Source organism: Panthera leo, chromosome B4 (genome assembly GCF_018350215.1).
Source record: "Panthera leo isolate Ple1 chromosome B4, P.leo_Ple1_pat1.1, whole genome shotgun sequence".
NCBI classification, from domain to species: domain Eukaryota; kingdom Metazoa; phylum Chordata; class Mammalia; order Carnivora; family Felidae; genus Panthera; species Panthera leo.
Window position 1 is genome coordinate 31,495,318 of NC_056685.1, and position 20,551 is coordinate 31,515,868.

Here is a 20,551-nt window from a genome sequence, read left to right on the forward strand (position 1 = left end):
ATATTTAAAATACTTTCTATCCTGAGAACTGTGCAATAAAGAGTGCACTGTTCTTAAGAGTAAATCCTTTCACACATGGGTTTTCTTTTTCTGATGCTTTAGGATATCCAGGAGAGAATAAGGGAGAGTGAAGAGGAAAACCCAAGGATAACACTAAGTGTGATTTTATCCCACTAAGTGGAATATTACTCATGAAGACAACTTGAGTCTTATTGGTATAATTCAGTTATAGCAAAGTTTAAAAAGTAAAATATCGATCTTGCACATCTTTTGATTGACCTTGCCAGGAGTGTTAGAGGAAATTGTCAGCAAGGTGAATGTAAAACAGTTTTGAGGAAAAGCATAATCTAGGAAGTTATGTGGGAATTTTGCTTAAAGTCTATTGGAATAACTCACTGGTTAGGGCAGATACTTGCCTCCGAGAAACCTCGCTAGGAGCTCTTTTGTGAGGCTGTTTTGAAGTATTACAGCTCTCCCACAGTGGGAAGCATCTTCATGCATATTTTCTGAACACTGATAACCAGACCAATTAAATGTCAAAATCATGTGAAATTCTTTTTTTTTCATTTTTTAAATTTTTATTTATTTTTTTTTTTTTGAGAAAGAGACAGAGTACAAGCAGGGGAGAGGCAGAGAGAGAGGGAGACACAGAATCCGAAGCAGGCTCCAGGCTCTGAGCTGTCAGCACAGAGCCAAACGAGGAGCTTGAACTCATGAACTGCTAGATCATGACGTGCGCTGGAGTCAGATGCTTAAATGACTGAGCCACCCCGGTGCCCCAAAACCATATGAAATTCTAACAATGGAGCTCGTGTGATTCTGATATTTTACTTTGAGAATTTCATAAAATAAACTCAGTTTTTTCAGTTCCCTTATTAAAGCTTTGTTTTTAAACACAGCAGACTTAAATTTAGACTATCCAAAACTCAAAGTCAAATGTCATACAGTTTTGCTCATAATCTCAAATAGCCTCAATTTTTTTCATTGATAGCCCAAAATGTTTTTTGTTTTTGTTTTTGTTTTTTTTTTTTTGCTTAGAAATGTTTTAAACTGGAATTTGTGTCCTAGCATTGATATGATAAAAGCTTCTAGCTCAAGTGTTGGAAAACTGTATCATGCATAAACACCAATATACTGTATGTGGACAGTTGGGATGCGTTTGCTCTTCTTTATACTGATGGGGTAATTAAATTTAACACATTTAAATACGTTTCAGCACTTTGAAAGGTAGCAGTTTTGTTCATATACACAAAATAGGACCTATCTAGTTAAGTATAATAACGTTGAAATTCATTTTTCTAAGTTTTAACTAATTCAAGTGTCTTATCTACTCTTTCCCAGATTTACTAGTCACTGGAGTTGTATTTCATGTAGATAAGTATTTAAAATGTACTTAAAGTGCAGTAATATGATGCTGAACAAGAAAGCCCTGCAATGACTCTAGTCAAGCAAATAGCTCCCACAGAAGATCTTTAAATTTATTTCCTTCCCTGAACTGGTGGTAGTGGAGAGGGTGGTATTTGGAGAGATGGAGGTAGGCGATGATTATTTGAATTTTTTCATTTCCTCCCCAGCAGCCAATTTTGCTGTTCATTGACTGTCAAATAGCCAAAGGCAGGTGCCCGGTGGGGAGTAAATTGAGAAAGTGATACTGAAATAGTTAATCCTTTGGTGATTTTATAAAGAGTTAAGATTTCTTAGACAGTAGCTCTCTGAAGCAGTTAAATTGGAGTGGCCTTGAATCTGTATTAAAAAACCACTTGATGTTCTGTTTGATTCATGTTTAAAATATTAAAGACATTATTTACAAGTGTTTCAATTATTTCTAAGTACTGTTCCTGGGTACTTCTGTTTTTACACAAAAGTGTAAAGAATGTTATTGGAAAGTTATTTTAACTTTGTGTCACAATGATTACAAAACTTTAAAAGTGGTATAATGTCCTGTTACTGCTATCCCACTTTGTTTTTCCTGGATTCTCCTTCACCTAAAATGCACAACAAGCGTAGGTTCATCAGTGTCAACTTAAGGTATTTGGCTTTTTGGAATTAGTTCTCGCTTCTAGCCAGCCCTACCTTTCCCTAACTTTTTAATCGTCATGATTGAAAAGAACCAGCTTTATATGCACTTCTATTCTTCTTCCCTTATCTTTCAAACCTTACTTGCTGTTGGTATTTAAATCATGATTAACCTATGGAGATGTCCTACTTTCCCAAGGAAGTAACACCTTGCTTCATCCCAGAACCAGAGAAACATTGTATTTTTCTGTGGTCTCTCTTTCTGCTTCCATAAGAGGGTATACTGCCTTTTATTCCATGTTCTTTTCTTTTTATTTTGACCCTAGTCCAAAAGCAGGACTTTTTTTTTTTTTAAAGGAACTTGCCTTTATTGTCTTTCCAAGACATTCAACTTAGTTTTCATAGAAGCAGCTCTCCTTTATAAATCTTTTAAATCTATTTAATAATTTAATCTAACATGATATTTAACAGAATAGCAAAATTACAATAGTAAGTATGGCTGGCATAATCAAGTCTGGTGATAAATATGACTAACTCCACAGCTGTTAGGAAGACAAGTGCTTGGGAACACTAGAGAATAACTTGTGGACATTATACTGTAGGTTTTATAGAAGAAATAGAGAACATTGGCTAATAACAGAGAGTTGGTTGGGGAGGAGGAAGTTGGTTAGGTAAGCTTTTATATTCTAGTAAAGTTGCTCAAGAAGTTTGATTCTTACATAAACCTGATTTTTCCAAAAAGTTAAATTAAGATAGAATGTAATTAACCACAGCATGGTAGATACTCAGATTTTGTAAGTGTAAATATAATGCTGTTTTTCTCTAATCAGCATATCTTAAATCCCTGTTCTGGAGAGCTCTATATTAAGGGGTACTTGAAGCAATGAAATTAATTGAATCTGTACGCTGGAGAATGAATAGAACAAGACACTGATGAAGAGTAAGGTGAATGTCAAATGTTATTTTGGTATTCAAACCTAATATATGATAGGAAATTTTTTATCAGTGTAAGTGGTTTTTCTCCAGATACAGCACAGAAATTTACATATAGGCAAAGATTTTTTAACTCATTTTCTCCCTTAATATAAGCTCTTATTTGTCTATAAAAAACTAATCTGTGATGTGCTTTCTACTCTAAAAGAGAAAATTTCTTTAGCAGATAGGACCTTAAAATTATTTTTATAGAAAATTGGTAGTATACAGGACATTTCATCAGTACCCTTTGTGATTTTTAGGCATAAGGAGATCAGCTTAAAAATGATAACCTCAGACTATATCATGAAATATGATGAATTCAAGGGGTATGTTTTAGGCTAAGTAGAATATTTATCATATTAAGCTTAGTATGAGAACACATTAGGATATTTGTGCTCAAAACCATTCAGGTGTTTGGGTATGTGGGAGCAGGGGATGCTAAGTCAATCCTTGTCTACCCAAGGATAGCATGTTCTAGGACATTAAAACCAGATTTTGGATGAGATCAATAGTATACAGCTAAGTTTTCCAAAGTATGCATAGTTTATGCTTTAGTAAAATGGGATCACCTGGTTTACAAATCCCCACAAGGTAATTTTGGACTTGGAAAATTGATGTAATGGAAAGGTTTGGTATACTTTAAAATCTGAATGCTTTTGCAACAAACTTTATGAAGCCTCTACCAAGTACCTCAAATTATAATGCCAGAACTTTGGCTATATATGTATACATATATATTTTTTAATTTTTTTAATGTTCATTGATTTTTGAGAGAGACAGAGTGTGAGCAGGGGAGGGGCAGAGAGAGAGAGAGGGAGACATAGAATCTGAAACAGGCTCTAGGCTCTGAGCTGTCAGCACAGAGCCCAACGTCGGGCTCGAACTCACGAGCCGTGAGATCATGACCTGAGCTGAAGTTGGACACTTAACCAACTGAGCCACCCAGGGGCCCTGAACTTTGGCTATATATTAAGGCAAGGGGTCTATTGGAGGATTTTGAATAAGGAAATAAATAGCATGTTTGGATTTGCATTTTGAGTAGAGTGTTGTGGTCTAGTGCAGTGGATTAAGAGGGGTTGAGGGAGAGGTTTAGTGAAGTTATAGGGAGAGATGAATTGCTTTATAGGGAGGCAGTTATTGCTTTAATCATGTCAAATAATAAGTTTCAGAACTAAAGGAGTGGCAGTGAGGACAGAGAGAATACAGCAGAGTCAAGATACAGGAGACATATTTATTGAGGCCCATTAAGGTAATGGTCCTTGCTTATATTCCAAGCACAGTTAGACATTTTGTGTTTATTATTTACATTTTCTCCTCACAACAAGATCTCCATTTGACAGGAAAGAATGCTTGGAGAAGTTTCTAATTGTCTGATCTCATATAGCTAATAAACAATAGAACTCAGGTTGACTGTTAATAGTGTGTTTTTATACCACACATTGTTGCTACTAGGCCATGTTGGAGGACTCCCAGATGGGGTGGCTGGGGTGGCTGAGGCAGTGTTGATGTCAGTCACTAAGATAAGAGTACAGCAAGAGGAAAGATTTGAACATTTGGGGCTTGAGGATCTGTGAGCAAACCATTAAGAGATATATCTAAAGGCAGATACATATGGGTTGGAGCTCAGGAGAGAAAAGTGTAAGCTGGATATGAAATCTGAGATCTATCAAGTAAGGATGAAGTAAGCCTAGGGAGTGTGGGGGCGGGGGAGAATTTTATGATGGGAAGCCTGGGAATACCAGCCTTTACAGAGTGGCCAAAGAAGACTGAGGACAAAGGGCTGGATAATTTGGAAGAAAAGCATGAACACGGTGTCCTAAAGAGTTCAAGGAGGACAAAATTTGTGGAGTAGGAAATGCTGTAGGAATATAAAGATAGGGACTAGAAAGCATCCTTTTAGATTTGGCAAGCAGGCAGTCAATCACAAGCAGGCAGTGATGATTTCTTAGACAGTAGTTATGAAGAAATCATTCTTTGATAAGCCTGAGTCAGAATCAGTTTTATCTGATCGTCATTATTTGGGTACGAGACTAGTCATTTTCTCATTTTCTCTTGGTATCTGTGGTGACCGAAGCTCGTACTTTATTCAATGCTGATTGCCTCTGGGAAGAGCAAGTGGGTGGCTGTTCCTAGACTTCAGTGAATACCTTTTGCTACTTTTTGAATTCTGAACCATAAGAATTTATTACTAAGTCAGAAATTAAACAAAGAAAATGGTATTTCCAAGAGAAATATAGAAATTAGTGGTTTACTTCTCTCTTTATTATTCAAATAATGTTATTAGTATTCTTTGTTTAAATGTCTGTCTCCCTCATTAAAATGCAATCTCCTGGAGAGTGGGGACATTTTATCATTTGAAAGGCCTGACATATCATGGGTGCCAATCACTGTTTAATAAATAAATGGTCCCTGCCTTTAGGTTACACAGTTTTTATGGAAGGTTAAGATGTCCCCATGTAAAACGACAGTAGAGTATAGCAGAATAAGATTTAGTCCAAAGGACAGCGCCATCCTCGCTTTTTGTTCATGTTGTAAGTAGCCTGGTTCAAATGACCATCTCCTGTTGTCCCTATGCTGGGAGATGGGGGACAAATGGTAGCTATAACCGTTGCCCTAGTGCCCTTAGGCCAACCTGCCCACTCAGTTTTAAAAGGACACCATTTTAGAGGGGGCCACTTAGGAGGGAACCCTGAAAGCAGTATGTCTGTAGCTAAGCACAACCATTGCTGTTGAAGATGCCTAGAAGATACTTAGGGCTGTGGACATTTGTCTTTTCCACCTCTAAAATAAGTGCTCCCAATTCCTTTGTCTTTTTCTTTGCCAGTTTTACTTCATATTTTTAAAGGATATTAGTAACAAAAAATGGGTTTTAATTGGTAGAGTGTCTAAAACAACTTTTTAAATGGATTGAAGGCTAGTGGAGGAGATTTTAAAGGAACTGGTAATATTTTACTTACAGTTAAAATTCTTTGACAAAAGCCAATTTTGACGGGCACCTGGGTGGCTCAGTTGGTTAAGTGTCTGACTCTTGATTTCCACTCAGGTCATGATCTCACGGTTCATGAGATAGAGCACCTCATTGGGCTCTATGCTGACAGTGTATAGCCTGCTTGGGATTCTGTCTTTCTCCCTCTATCCGGCTCATGAGCACGTGTGTGTGCTCTCTCACTCTCTCAAAATAAATAAGCTTAAAAAAAAAGCCAGTTTTAAATTTAAGGTAAATAAAAAATGGTTGACAAATTTGTTGCAGTGGAATGAAATTTAAGTCAATGATAAATTCACTCCATTTATTAAGTGATTATTATTTTAAAATATAGCTGATTCCATGAACTATATGTAGCATGTATTAAATGATTTAGACAACACTACTTTCTCTTTGGTAGAAAATAACCTGATAAATAGCTCATGATTTATGTTTTAAATTTTTTTCCTAGAACAAAATTGCATAGAAGTGAGATTGAAAAAAAAATACAGACTTGTTTTCAGCTTTCTATTCTTTTTTTTCAGTTTTATAGAAATTAGGATATTCTCGGGTATTCTGTTATCGTTTTGAGAGACTTTTTTTAAAAATAAAATGTTATGATCTCCCAATTCAACATCATAATTTTTCTGCAGGATAAATAAAGAAGAAAACAGGGAAGGAACAAAGCATTGATTACAAATGTCTTAATAATGAGCAAATGTGGCAGGAAAAAATATATTAAGACAAATCTAAGGTAAGTGGATATATGTTTTTCTGTTCTTTTGAAAATTTTGCTTAGGTAAAAGTTAAAATAATAGATAAGTGAATAATGTATATATGTTAACATGCATCCATAAATGTATATGTATGTGTATATGTGTATATTATACTAATAGAGAATGGTAGTGTGTACCCAAAGTGGTCAGCCATTCAATTAAGACATTCATTCATCTTCTACCCTGTACTGTGCTAGGCAATGGGGGGAGCAGCGAACCTTTTACATTCAGCTTTTTTTTGCATGCTGGCCTTTTCATTTAGAAAGGAGACCATGTATAAGGATGTGGACAGAGTCTTAGTTTTTTTCCTTGCCTTTAAGCTATGCTTATACCTAACGTAAAACAAAACAAAGTCTCTACCATATTTTTACAAAAATCCATATAGAGTTTTTCAAGTTTTCTTTTTGGCTGCTTTCAGAGACCTTCTGGTTCATTTGTTGGATCTAGCTTTAAAAAGAAAATAAATTTTCTATGACATTTTATGTAAAACTCTTCACAAAGAATAGAAAGAACTAATACTTTTTCCTTTTGCAGCTGGATTCTATTTTTAAAATTTTACAAGTGGAAATATAGTTGTTCTGCAGTGTAGTTTGTCTGCAAATGGAATACAACTAAGCTTTTAGAAGTTTATTAGTTAATCAAACACTTTAATTAGGCAACTGCCTTTGTCTTATTTTTCATTTAGGTATATTTGACCTATATTTCCTTTTCTCTTCTTTGTTTTCTATCTTTTAAAAACACTTTCATAAGTACCATGATAACATCCCTTTAAAATGTTTTTCCTTTTTCTTCTGATTTTTCCTTCTACTAAATGTTTTATATGTTCTTGATGCAAAGGGATCCTAAATAACCCTGGTCATTAATTGCCTCGGTATTTCTATAGTTATAAATATAATTTTATGAATATATGCCTTCGTATTCATTTCTAGAAGGTATATAATAGGTTGTCTACCTATTGTGTTGTACTATACAAATAGTACTCTACTGCTGTACTTCAGAAGTTATTGCAGTGTGATGTAGTTCTATTAAAGTTCTGGAAAATAACAGAGTAAGCAAACAAATACAGGTCTCTCCCTCTGAAAGTAGTTCAGCCTAGAAGTCTTTGAAAATTGTGCTAATGGATGGATCTTATTATTTTAAGACATAGCTATATTAACATTTTATTAAACTGAATCCTGATATATTCAGAGCATATTGGGGTAACATTTATTTTTCTATCAAAGAAGAAAATGGTTTGCATTTCAGAAGAAATTTAACCTTCATAAAAAAAGTATATTGTTACTATTAATCATTTATAAATTCAAATATGCCCATTTTAACAATCCTTATCTGTTTTTTAGAATTGTGGAACCAACTACTTGCCAGTATTTTGCTTGCTATTAGTTTATAGTGCTTAATGGACTTTTGTTTTTTTTAGTTTTTTATTATTTTCTATGTCTTATTTTTAAATATTGTATAATTTATAATTACTAATTGGTCTTTCTTTCTAATAAGGATTATTATTTAAGATTAAAATATTGCTTGGGGCGCCTGGGTGGCTCAGTCGGTTGGGCGTCCGACTTCAGCTCGAGTCATGATCTCACAGTCTGTGAGTTCGAGCCCCGCGTAGGGCTCTGTGCTGATAGCTCAGAGCCTGGAGCCTGCTTTGGATTCTGTGCCTCCCTCTCTCTCTGCCCCTCCCCTGCTCATGATCTGTCTCTCTCTGTCTCAAAAATAAATAAAAACATTAAAAAAATTTAAAAGATTAAAATATTGCTTAATTAATTTATAGATTATTAACTATAGTACAACTATGTTTAATATTGATAGAAAGTGAGATTTTAGGGAAAATACCTTATGATACCTCTCTTCAATTTTAACTATAAAATACATAATGAACAATGAAGGATTATAATGGATTTTTCTCTTACACTTTAAAAAAATTTTTTTTTAATCTTTCTTTTTGACAGAGAGAGAGAGAGAGAGAGAGAGAGAGCAAGTGGGTTAGAGGCAGAAAGGGAGACACAGAATGTGAAGCAGGTTCCAGGCTCTGAGCTGTCAGCACAAAGCCCGACGCGGGGGCTCGAACTCATGAACCATGAGATCATGAGCTGAACCGAAGTCGGACGCTTAACCGACTGAGCCACCCAGGCACCCCTCTCTTATACTTTATAGATGAATTATGTCTGGACTAGTGAGGCTGATTTACAGGTGTTAGGATTTTATGTACATCATTTATACTGAGTTCTGGGTCCTGTATCTCCTGCTGGGATACTGTTTGAAAATGCTTAGTATAGTGCTTGACCCATATTCAACATTTAACTCTTAGTTGACTCTTCTTCCCTGAGTCCTGGGGTTGGATTTTAGTGGGTTTAGGAGAAGAGTTGTACTAGAAAACAGTTGGATATTGACAGTAGAATAAAATTGCTTGAAAATGATAAAGTCTGTATTTTAAATTGATAGTGCTGGCTTTACTCTCCTGTAAATGATTTTTACCTTCAAATAAATAGATTTTATTTTATTTTTTTAATATGCTTTTATTTTTTATTTTTTATCTTTAAAGTAATCTCTGCACTCAGTGTGGGGCTCAAACTCATGGCCCTGAGACCAAGGGTTGCATGCTTTTTTGACTGAGCCAGCCAGGTGCCTCTCAAATAAATTGATTTTAGTATCAAACTTTTACTGAATGATCTGTACTGGGCATTATACTAGGCATTCCTGAAGAATACAAATGGTATAAAATTAGATCCCCTATATCCCAGTGTAAAAACAAAGCATGGCTGGATGAAGATTATAACAACAGTTGCAGCATACTCAAAAGCACATCTTTATTATAAAATGTTGTCTAAACTGGAATGCCCAGAACGCTAGCTGTGGAAGGAACCCTGGAGTCATAATCATAAGACTTCTTCACTCTCTGTCATGCTACCTATTATGTACCCTATAGAAAGTCACTTGATCTCTCTAAACTGTACTTTTATCATTTTAGTGACATCTGACAGTTGCATAGTCTTCCCAAAAGTTGATTAGTTTATTTAACAATTATGGTAGATTCTGTAGTAGGTACTAGGAATACATTGAAGTATAAAATGTAATCCCTGTCCTTGAGCTTCTTACACTAGTGTTAGTACTTTGTGAACAAATGCATTCTTTGCTAGACAAGTGCTATAATGGAAGTACTGCATAAAATCCTTTGGGAACTCAGAAAAGAACAACTAATTCTGTCCCTGGCTGTTAGAATAGGCTTTTGAAAGATGGTGTCCTTCAGCCAGGCCTTGAAAAACTAGTAAGAATTTGCCTATTGGACAAAGAATGGATGAAGGGTATTTCAGGAAAAAGGAAGAACAGATAGCAAAGATTAGAACTGGGGGAATAGGATGTTTACTTGAAAGAAATTGCTTATGAGGAGGCTGGAATAGAGAATGTGGGAAAGAATAGAGTGACTGGAAATGAGGCCATAAAAGTGAAATGGAGTCACATTGTGAAAGAGATTGAATGGCAGTTTGGTTTGGTTTGGTAATTGAGAATATGGACTTTGGAAAAAGACCTTAGTGTAGAACCTGGCTATGCCGCCCAAAACTTTGATGGTAAGATCAGATTCTTAACTTCCTTATATTTGCTTTTTATCTCTAAAAGAAGAACTAACTATACAGGTCTTATAAAGTTGTTAAGGATTAAAACTAGTATGATTTTACCACATGGTAGGCACCAACCAATAGTTGTGGTTATGATTATCATAAGAACTTTGAATTTTATCCTACAGTCAATAGGGAGCTACTAAAGATTTTTAAGCAGAGTAGTATTTTAAGCAGAAATGTATGCTTGAGAAAGGGAACTGTTAGCAGGGATTGGAGTAGGGAGATTGAGTGGTGGTGGAGAAGGGGATTAACTTGTTCATTAGTAGGTACAGTCATCACACTTGGTAATAACGCTGTAGGGAATGAAAGAGAGTCTCACAGATGACACCCAGCTTTTCTACTGAGCAATTGGATGGATGGTGAGGCCCCATTTTCTGAGGTAAGAAACTCAGAAAAGGAACATATTTGTGGAGGAATAAGAGGAAGTTAGTTTTGGATCCAGTGAGTTTGAGGTACCTGTAGGGCACCTATTTGGAGATGTTAGGCATTCGAATATATGAGTTTGGAATTAAAGAGAGACCTCTGGGCTAGAGATCTAGATTTGAGAGTGATAACCCTGAAGCTTGGTGTTTGAATCTAGAAAAATGGATGACAATACCCAGAGGGAGATTTGAGAGTGAGGTGAGAAGGCGAAACAGATTCCTGAAGACATGCAGTGTGAAGGTTAACATTGAGTAAGGGGAGGAATTAATTAGCAAAGGAGCTTGTGGAATTGTCAGAGAATCCGATGAGAGCAGAAAATGCAGTATAATGACATCAAGATAGTGTTTAAGAAGGAAGATATCAACAGTTTGGAATACTGTTGAGGGATCAAACCAGATAGGACTTAAAATGAACATTAGATTTAGTGACAGAGATTGGTTATCTTTACTAGAGAAGTTTAGTGAAGCAGAAGTCAGTTTAGGGTTGTGTAGGAATAGGTGAGAGGTAAAGAAATGGGATAGTGTTGGGGCGCTTGTGTGGCTCAAACAGCTGACTCTTGGTTTCGGCTCAGGTCATGATCTCACAGTTCTGTGGGTTTGAGCTCCACATTAGGCTCTGTGCTGACAATGTGAAGCCTGCTTGGGATTCTCTCTCTCCCTTTCTTTCTATTCCTCCCCTGTTCACACTGTGTCTGTCTTTCTCAAAAAATAAATAAACTTTAAAAAAAGAAAGAAAGAAAGAAATGGACATAGTGTTGGTAATTCTTTAGTTTAGCAGTGAGAGGAAGAAGAGACATTCAAGGGAATAGTTAGAAAAGAACTTCTGGTTCAGTGTGTGTGTGTGTGTGTGTGTGTGTGTGTGTGTGTGTGTGTTTGAGATTGAAGAGATTTGAATAGGTTTAAATCTTGATAGGAGGAAACCATTGGAGAGGGGAGAGGATAGTTGATACTATAGTGCCTAGAGATCCAGAGGACAGATAAAAGAGTTTAAGAGTGGGGAGGCAGGAGGCAAGGTAAAATAGTGGGTATACAGGTAAGTGGTTTTTGATACGGTGCCAGGAAATTGAGGGAGTACTCATCTGAAACAGGAAGCAAGGTCTTACATTGAGTGTAGGTGAGCTCAGGGATTTGAGAAGAGGGAGAAACATTTGAAAGAGTTGTACAGAATGGGAAAGTAAGTTCACTAGGGAAACAGTAAGATTGCTTCCCACTTGAGGTTAAAAACCACGAATTCAATAGCCTTAATAATATTGTTTTATAATTTTATTCAGTATTGTTCATAGAGTCATAGAGGAGATTGAATTGGTTTTATCTGAAATTGGTATTTACTAGGCAGATACAACAAAAAGAAAAGGGACAAGAGAATTTAGAGTATTGGGAGACAGTAATTGAAATGAGAAACCATGGATTCTAAGCTGAGTAAGATGAGATATGAAGAAAGGGGGAGGCTGATGGAAAGGGAGAAAGTGGTCTGGAGATCTCAGTGTGGTGGAACAACAGGTGTGATGGGAGTAATCAAGGGTAGGTGTCACCTGGGAGAATAGAATGCTGTAGTTAGGGTGGGATGTCAGAATCATTTCATAGGTGGAATAGTTTGGGACATGGTCTAGGTCCATTGTAAGACCAGCTAAGTAGATGGCTGAAGTGGAGTAGAGAAAATCTTGCACTAAAGTATCAGGGTGAGGCAGGGGTCCTTCCTTTGAGTGTTGAACATGGAATAGTGGAGAGGAAAGCTCTTAAGTCAAGTGCTAAAGTCTTCACTTTACATCCTGGATGTAGAGAAGATGATTATCATATGGATGAATATAAGATGGTACACCTAATATCCTTGGGCCTCAACAGAACAGGGATTTCTACAAAGACACAGAGGAGGAACAGCTGAGAAATAGTGGGGAACAAAGAGGATACCAGGTCAACATTCTAATCCTGATTAGGTGTGGGAAGACAAGCTGGTCCCTCCTGAGAGGACCGAAGGGGGTGTTGGGAGTTCCAGATAGCACATTGCAAGGGCTTGGAAGAATAGGAGTAGGAATAAGCAACTGAAATACAGAGGGAAAGGAAGCACTATTTATGAGAGGGACAGTGGAGTATGGGAGGAACTTACATCTTTGATGGTGACTGGGGAAATAGGAATGTGAGGTATTAATGGATATGATTCTGGCATGGAGGAAGGGGCATCATGGTTTAGTCATGGCTTACAGGGAGGCCAAGTGTGATATGTCATCTTTAGAATGGACAGCAGCAGTTGTGAGGAGCAGCAACTCAGCAGCTTGGTCCAGTGTTGGGAAAGGAAGTTATAATGGATGACACCACATGTGGTGGGGAAGATGAACAGGGGTGGCTGCTGACCTCCCATTTCTGCCTTTCTTTACTGGGAGGCTCAGCTCATCACAGCATCCTGATTTGGCTGATATTTAGCTCTGTGGGTTTTTGTAGCTGATCTGGTACTGACTCACATGTAGACACATGCTTGTAACCTGTAGCTTTGGTGCTTGAATACTCTTGACTAAAAGAAGGAATATTAGGGAAGGGACAGGTATGTGAAAACTGTAGATTGAGGTGCATCATAGGAGGGGAGTGTGCACAAATACAGACTTGGGAGTCATCTGCATACAGGACTGAAGGAGCCATAGTAAGTAGATTGAAAAAAGGAAAAGGGCAAAGAATTGAACTGTGGGAAATACCCAGGAGAAAAATGGTCCAAGTAAGGTGATTGAGATAATGTATATAAAAACACTTTCATGTGTAAAACAATTAAAATGCTTAATAACTTACAAAGTCTTTTATTATATCTCAAAAAATGAGTCCTAGTTTCAGGTGACCTTTTAAGCATTAAAGTTTTTTTTTTTTTTTTTTCTTAAATGTTTATTTTTTGAGAGAGAGAGAGAGAGAGAGAGAGCGAACGAGCACGAGCAGGGGAGGGGCAGAGAGAGATGGAGAGAGAGAATCCCAAGCAAGCTCTGTGGAGTCAGCACAGAGCCCACTGTGGGGCTCAATCTTAGGAACCATGAGTCATGACCTGAGCTAAAATCAAGAGACAGATGATTAACCGACTGAGCAACCCAGGTGCCCCCAATAGAGCTTTTTATGATGAGAGTCTTCCTGCATTCTATTATGTGTATCTCTTTCCTTAAAGTAGACTGAGTATATTAACCTTTAGTTGATGACTCAGGATAGTTATGATACTTACCATTATTGAATTTTAACTCCTACATTTTTCAATTTCGTGAATGTAAAGAACTTGGCAACTTTATGCTGTATGGACCCAATTGCCACACACTTGGAATTCTAGATCTGCTTATTATATTCTGTATCATACCCCCTCCATCCCTGCCATTGTCAGCTGTCACTTCTTATATCTAGTATTTTTAGAAACTAGATGATTGAGAATTGTTTTGAAATAAAAATCAATGAGTTTAAAAAAATTTTTTTTTCAACGTTTTTTATTTATTTTTGGGACAGAGAGAGACAGAGCATGAACGGGGGAGGGGCAGAGAGAGAGGGAGACACAGAATCGGAAACAGGCTCCAGGCTCCGAGCCATCAGCCCAGAGCCTGACGCGGGGCTCGAACTCACAGACCGCGAGATCGTGACCTGGCTGAAGTCGGACGCTTAACCGACTGCGCCACCCAGGCGCCCCTAAAAATCAATGAGTTTAAAGTATGAACCCGTGAGAAGTTCTCTTTGTTTTATAAGTTTTAGTGTATGGATCTTAGGCCATTTGTTTTGCCTGTTAACAAGTAACTTTGGCTTATTGTTGACTTGTTTACTGAATTCTATGTAGATATCAAATAGTTGAAACGTTATACTATATAGATGGACAAAATACACTAAAGGACCTAGAGTAGAGGAGGCATATGAGTGAGGTGGAAATTTTTTTTCTTTCTAGATCATTAAAAGCTATTCTTTCTCTGGTTCCGTTCAACCTTTTCTAGCCCTACTTCTACAGTCCTGCTTTGCCTCTTCCTCACTGAATCTAAGTAGGCTCCCTTAGCAGCCAGATTCTCTACCACCATCAGCTATTGTGTTTTCTAACTATGCTCCATACTTTACTTCCTCTCATAGTTCTCCTTTCCTCTTCTACCTGGTTAAATTCTTCTTCTTGTTTAATACACAACTCATATGGCCCTATCCTCAGGCAGGTATATATAATCCTTACTTCCTATATTTCCCAAAGCATTTTATGCATAATATCCTTGACACAATTTAAGAAGTTACTTTGGGGCTCCTGGGTGGCTCAGTTGGTTAAGCGTCTGACTTTGGCTCAGGTCATCATCTTGTGGTTTGTGTGTTTGAGCTGAGCCCCACATCAGGCACTGTGCTGACAACTCGGAGCCTGGGGCCTGCTTCAGAATCTGTGTTTCCCTCTGTTTCTGCCCCTCCCCCACTCTCACTCTGTCTCTCTCTCTCTGTCTCGAAAATAAAATAAAAATAAACATTAAAAAAAAGTTACTTTACTTGTGTTCCCCTTTTGTGGGTCTACCTGATAGAATTGACCAATAAGCTAAGTTTTTCCTAAATTTTAATATATATCAGAATCTCTTGTATTTAAAAAAATTGGATGTCCCAGAAAGTTTGATTCAGTAGATTTGGGGTTGAGCCTGGGAATCTGCTTCTCACCCCCAACCCCAAAACAAGTACGTTAGTTACTTCTGATAAGGGTTGTCCAGGGACCCACTAATGAATAAATTCCTTCAGGGCACGGACTGTGATTTACCCACTTTTGTATTTTCAGGACCTGTCATGTAGATGGAGCTAACTAAATGTTTCTAAAATGAATAGTTTATTGGAGAAGGCCTTCTAGCATATATAGTGTTTGAGTTGAGACTCAAGTTCTTGGCGGAGCCTTAAGAGAGCTTTAAAAGGTGTAAGAAATAGCATAAGACAACATTTCTCAAGTTGTTTTCAAAACACCACTTCTGGGACCTACCAGGTGGAAAAAGTCTTTGGTTGGCAGATACTTTTGGAAAATGCTGCCTATTGCACCCTTCACCTTCTGAAAGCACACTAGCATATTCAGGCTTCTTAGAAGTTCAGCAAAGAAAACCTTTTAACCCTGGATACTTACAACTTTTTCATTAAGTGTTCCATTTTAAAATGTACCCTCTCTTTTTTTTAAAAAAAAGAGAGTGTACCCTCTCTTTTTTAAAAAAAAGTTTATTTATTTTGAGAGAGAGAGAGAGTGCACACAAGAGCAAGATGGGGAAGGGCAGAGAGAAAGTCCCAAGCTGGCTCCATGCTGTCAACACAGGGCATGCTGGGCTCATTCTCACGACCACAAGATCATGACCTGAGCCGAGATCAAGAGTTGAACGCTTAACTGACTGAACCACCCAGGCACCCCACCCCTTACCCTCTTTTAATGATAATACCTTTTCATATCCTGCAGAACTAATGTTCTGAGGTATTCTTTTTGGGAACTGTTCACATAAGCAAAAGCAGAGCCTTAAGAATTGTCAGTTGATACAGGGTGATGATCTATCCTTAGCTAGACTATTCTGGAAAATAATGAGAGATAAGGGGAATTGGGGAGTGTTGAGGGAAAGACATTTTTTTATAGTAGACTGTAGATTTTTATCTTTTATAATTGCTCTAAATTGTCATGATCAGTTATAAGTACTGAAAATGCTTTTCAGTAGTGAGGAGTAACTCATAGGTTTGAGGATGGAAGGCTTGGATTCAGGTAATGACTATTGAAATACAAAAGAAGATAATTGAGTGCAAGACATAGATGAAAGATCTGTAGGATCTGTAACTACCTCTGGAAGAAAGGTCTGTACATTTTAATTCAAAGTTCTAAGTGGCTTGCATACTTATGGGCTATGTATTTAGACTACCAAACTGAGAAAAACACATTTATCATTGACAGTTGAAAAGATGTATAAGAGTAGGCAACACAGTTCCTATAAGTTTGTAAAATTTGATTTTGTTTAATTTATTCTGTTTGTAATTTCTTCTAGCAGGATAAAATATAGAAATATAGAAATCATTAACTTAAATTGAAATCACAGACAAAATTATGTCAAAAGTTTTTCCTGAAAAAATTAGATTCTCTTTTTTAAGGAACTGGGGAGTTGCAGAATATGTGGTCAACCCTGTGTGATTCAGTTTGAGGGGCTTATCAGAAACTTAGTGCTGGCAAAGCTAGACACATCTTTATATTATAATGCATTTAATTTAGACAATGGGGAAATTCTTTGATAGTATATATTATCAAGCAGGTATATTAGGCCTTGAGAGTCCTAGAATATTTATACTCACTGTAAGATTTATACTCACTGTAAAACCTACTTTTTTCACTCATTTATACTAGAGGGCTTAAAATAATTATCAAGGAGACATTCTTATAAGGTTAAAAAAATTTTTTTAATAAATGAATTCCCATAAAACATTTTGCAGGGCTCCCTTGGTAATGTTTGTGTGCGGTGAGCAGAGTTAGTTTGGAGAGTTAAGACTGCCACTGAACCTATTTCTTAAAAAGTAAGGCAGAACAGTTGGATGACAGAAATGAATATCAGAAGGCCAGGTAAAAGCAGAGAAATCTTTCAGAAAGGGCCTTAATACTTCTTCCTTTTTATTGTCTTTTCAGACAAATGACCATGGAAACAATTGAATCTCAGCAGGATGGAAGTGTAACAGATTCTGTGGCAGAGAGAGAATCTGCTGATATGCAGACCCAGACTGGTCAAAATTCAATCCCTACCTTAGCTCAGGTAAATTTAATGTAGGCAGTAGGCAGGCACTGATGAAAGTTAAACTATATGGAAATTCTATTTTCTTGAAGTTGACCTTAAGTTTCCTCTGTTCCCTGGTTATCAGCCATTCTTGCTGATTTGATTTCAAAGAGAAGATACGTATTTTAATTACTTTTGCCTTGTAACAGACACTTTGCTGTGCTCCCTCCACCACCACCACTTATGCAAAAGGAAAAACAAAAACCTGTCTACGACATGTAATCCTCAAGTTACTGTTTGAGAAGTTTGGTAATTCCAAGTTGGTATAGTCTTATATTCTCGGGTAGAAATACTGCAGAAATCTTCCCATTTGCCTGGTATATATTTGCTTTGATCTTTACTTTCTTTTTAGCTAGATCTTTGAATTGGTCTCATTTAGAGACTACCAGTATGAGTTAGTGCCTGGTTTTCAGCTCCTAAAATTTATTTCTGAGATATGTATAAAAATATGTAGTAAAAACAAACACATTTGTTTATTTAGCTCATCAAATATTTATTGAGTACCTACAATGTGTAGGTATTTTGCTAGATGCATGGGGAGGTGTAGTTTCTGGCCTTAAATATCTCATGGTTTAGTGGGGAAGACAGGTGTCTGAATGATAATTCCAATAGTGTAAGAAGTGCCATAAAACTTTATGTAAGGCTGACAGAGGAGAGGGAGCAGCTGCTAACTGGGAGTACTTTGCGGAGGATTCTTACTTTTGAGCTAGATGTAAAGGGTTTGATGTAGGAGTCTGCCATGCGGACAAGGATAGGGAAGCATATGGTAGGCCAGGAAAGAGTGTGTGCAGAGGCACAAAGCCAGAGAGTACATGGTGTCAGGGAACTACAGGTGTAGAAGCTAATTGGAGCCCAGCCTCAGGGCTAGGATGCTGAGTTGGTAAAGGTATGCAGAGGTCATGTACATTTGAGAGTGTAGAGTATCCTGGATTCTAAATATTCTTGAAATATTTTCCATGTTCACTATGTTTAGAACACTAGTAGCTGTGTGGACTATGTGGAGGTTGGATTGGAAGTCAACCAACGGGTAGAGAGGACACCATTTATGTGGAATCATGGTATTATGGGATATGGTGGAGTGGTGAGATTTTCATAGGATCTTGAAGGGAGGGTAGAAAGGACCCAGATGGCTGACTGGAGGTCCAGGGGGAACACCAGGTACTTCCTGGGTTGTTTCAGGCCAGACTGGTTCTTGTGAGGTCCTTCATCCCCAGGACAGGACCCCAAGCACCCAGCCTGCTTTTCCTTCCTCCTTCAAACTTCTAACACCCACTCACCCCCTGGGGGTTTTCTCACAAGTGTTCTGTGGAACTGCATCTCCCTGGCAACACCCCCTCTTTGTTACCCTGACACAGGCATGCAGACCTTTTGCTATTTAAAAGGGGGGGGCAGCCTTTTTCTTATTAACAAAATGCATGTTCATTGTAGAGAATTAACAAAATATGTATTATTATAAAGAAGAAAATAAAAACTGTCCATAATCTTGACATCCAGAAATTTAATCATTGTTAACATTTTGGTATATATCTTTTAGTCTTATGATCCGTATAAATAGAATACAGTACGCAAATATTTTTTATAAATTTGTGATCCTCTAGAGCTTTTATCACTATGATTCCTGATCTGTAATTCTGCCCTTTGCTGAAGCAGTATTTGAAAGCAAATCTTCCTTTCGCCTCCACCACCCTCCTCTTAGGTACTGGCTCACTTACCCTCACAGAGCCTCCCCCTCCCTCTTGTGGGCCTGCACAGTCAAAACAATAGCTCTCCATTGTCTAAAACTGATAATTTGCAATTCTGAGGACCTTCAGCCGGGGTGACACCCAGCTCTGTGAGCGTCAGTTCAGAAGTTGGTAAAGAGTTCAAGTAATGTGAAGTCTGAAAAATAACCTTGAATTTATGAGGTCTTAGAATTAAATAAGAGTCCAGCGAACAGAAACTAGATTTTAGTAGATTAGAAAATGAATAAGAGGTAGAGGAGGTAGAAATTGGGAGTATAGATTCTTCAAGAAATTTTTCTGTGTAATTATAGAGAAAGATGGATCTGTGAGACAAAGGAATGAGAACAGGGGTATGAGAAAGAACAGGGGTATGGGAAAGTTGAGTGTTTTGAGGAAAATGGAAAGAGAGAGACGTGTGAGAAGGCTGAATCAGACCTAGGAAAAGCCTGTGACTTACATTTATAATGCTTGCTTTTTTAACTGTCTCAACTAATCAAATGTTGGTATTTATTAAATCTGAATAGCAAGTACATGAACTTGCTCTAGTATTTTATTTTCTATGTGTCTTAAAGATTGGATCAAAAAATAAACTATGGTTTTTATCTTACACACATTAAGCATGTTGAGAGATTAAGATAACCCTTGTGTCGAATCATTGATTATTTTGGTTAACTAAGAGTTATTCTCTGTGCCATGCATGGATCATGATTTTTTGAAGAATTAAGACACAGTTCTTAGTAGTCAAAATTTTCTAAACATGATTACCAATTTATATTCTTGTGATGCCTGAAGCTGTTCATTTATGAGGTATTCATTATTATGCAATACTATATAAGTATTAGGAAATCAGGTTGAACTCTTTTTTAAACCTATAATGCATACTAAAAGTGACTACTCTTCTGAATAATTCCTGATGTCAATGTATACTTGCCACCTGTTTCATTTTTTTTCAGATTAGAGGACTATTTTGTATAGAGAGGAATTTGTAACATTTAATTTCATTTTTACATGGTCAAATTATCATTAGTATAGGAACAAAAAGACCAAAAGATTTGATCAGTTTGATCCTTTGCATCTGATCATTTGTTAGTAGTAGTTTTGAGTACCCTGGCTTTTCCAAAGCTTCTGCTAATCAAGGGTACTCCAAAAACCAAATCAAGGGTACTCCAAAAACCATCACATTCATGAAGATCTGACAGCTTGAGCTTGCTCTGTGCCCTCAGGCCTCTGTGTGTACAAAGGGAGGCTAGAGTTTTAAGTTTCCAGTTTTTCTGTTTTATAACTTCCCAGATATGTGGAGTCTTTTCCTTCTGTGTATCTTCAAAAGT

The 20,551-nt window shown here is 37.1% G+C and overlaps 1 protein-coding gene across 13 annotated transcripts in view; it reads left to right on the top strand.

Annotated features, from left to right (window-relative positions):
- Nucleotides 1-20,551, top strand: part of CREM (cAMP responsive element modulator) — a 72,505-nt gene that overhangs the window by 2,497 nt on the left and 49,457 nt on the right. For 12 of the 13 annotated variants that reach the window (XM_042945352.1, XM_042945358.1, XM_042945355.1 and 9 more), the window contains exons 2-3: nt 6,607-6,707; nt 17,358-17,481. In XM_042945352.1, coding sequence (XP_042801286.1) covers nt 6,664-6,707; nt 17,358-17,481 — 168 coding nt within the window. In that variant the 5' untranslated portion in view covers nt 6,607-6,663. Of the gene's footprint in view, nt 1-2,846; nt 2,962-6,606; nt 6,708-17,357; nt 17,482-20,551 lie in introns of all 13 variants that reach the window. The other variant, XM_042945346.1, reaches the window with a different exon arrangement.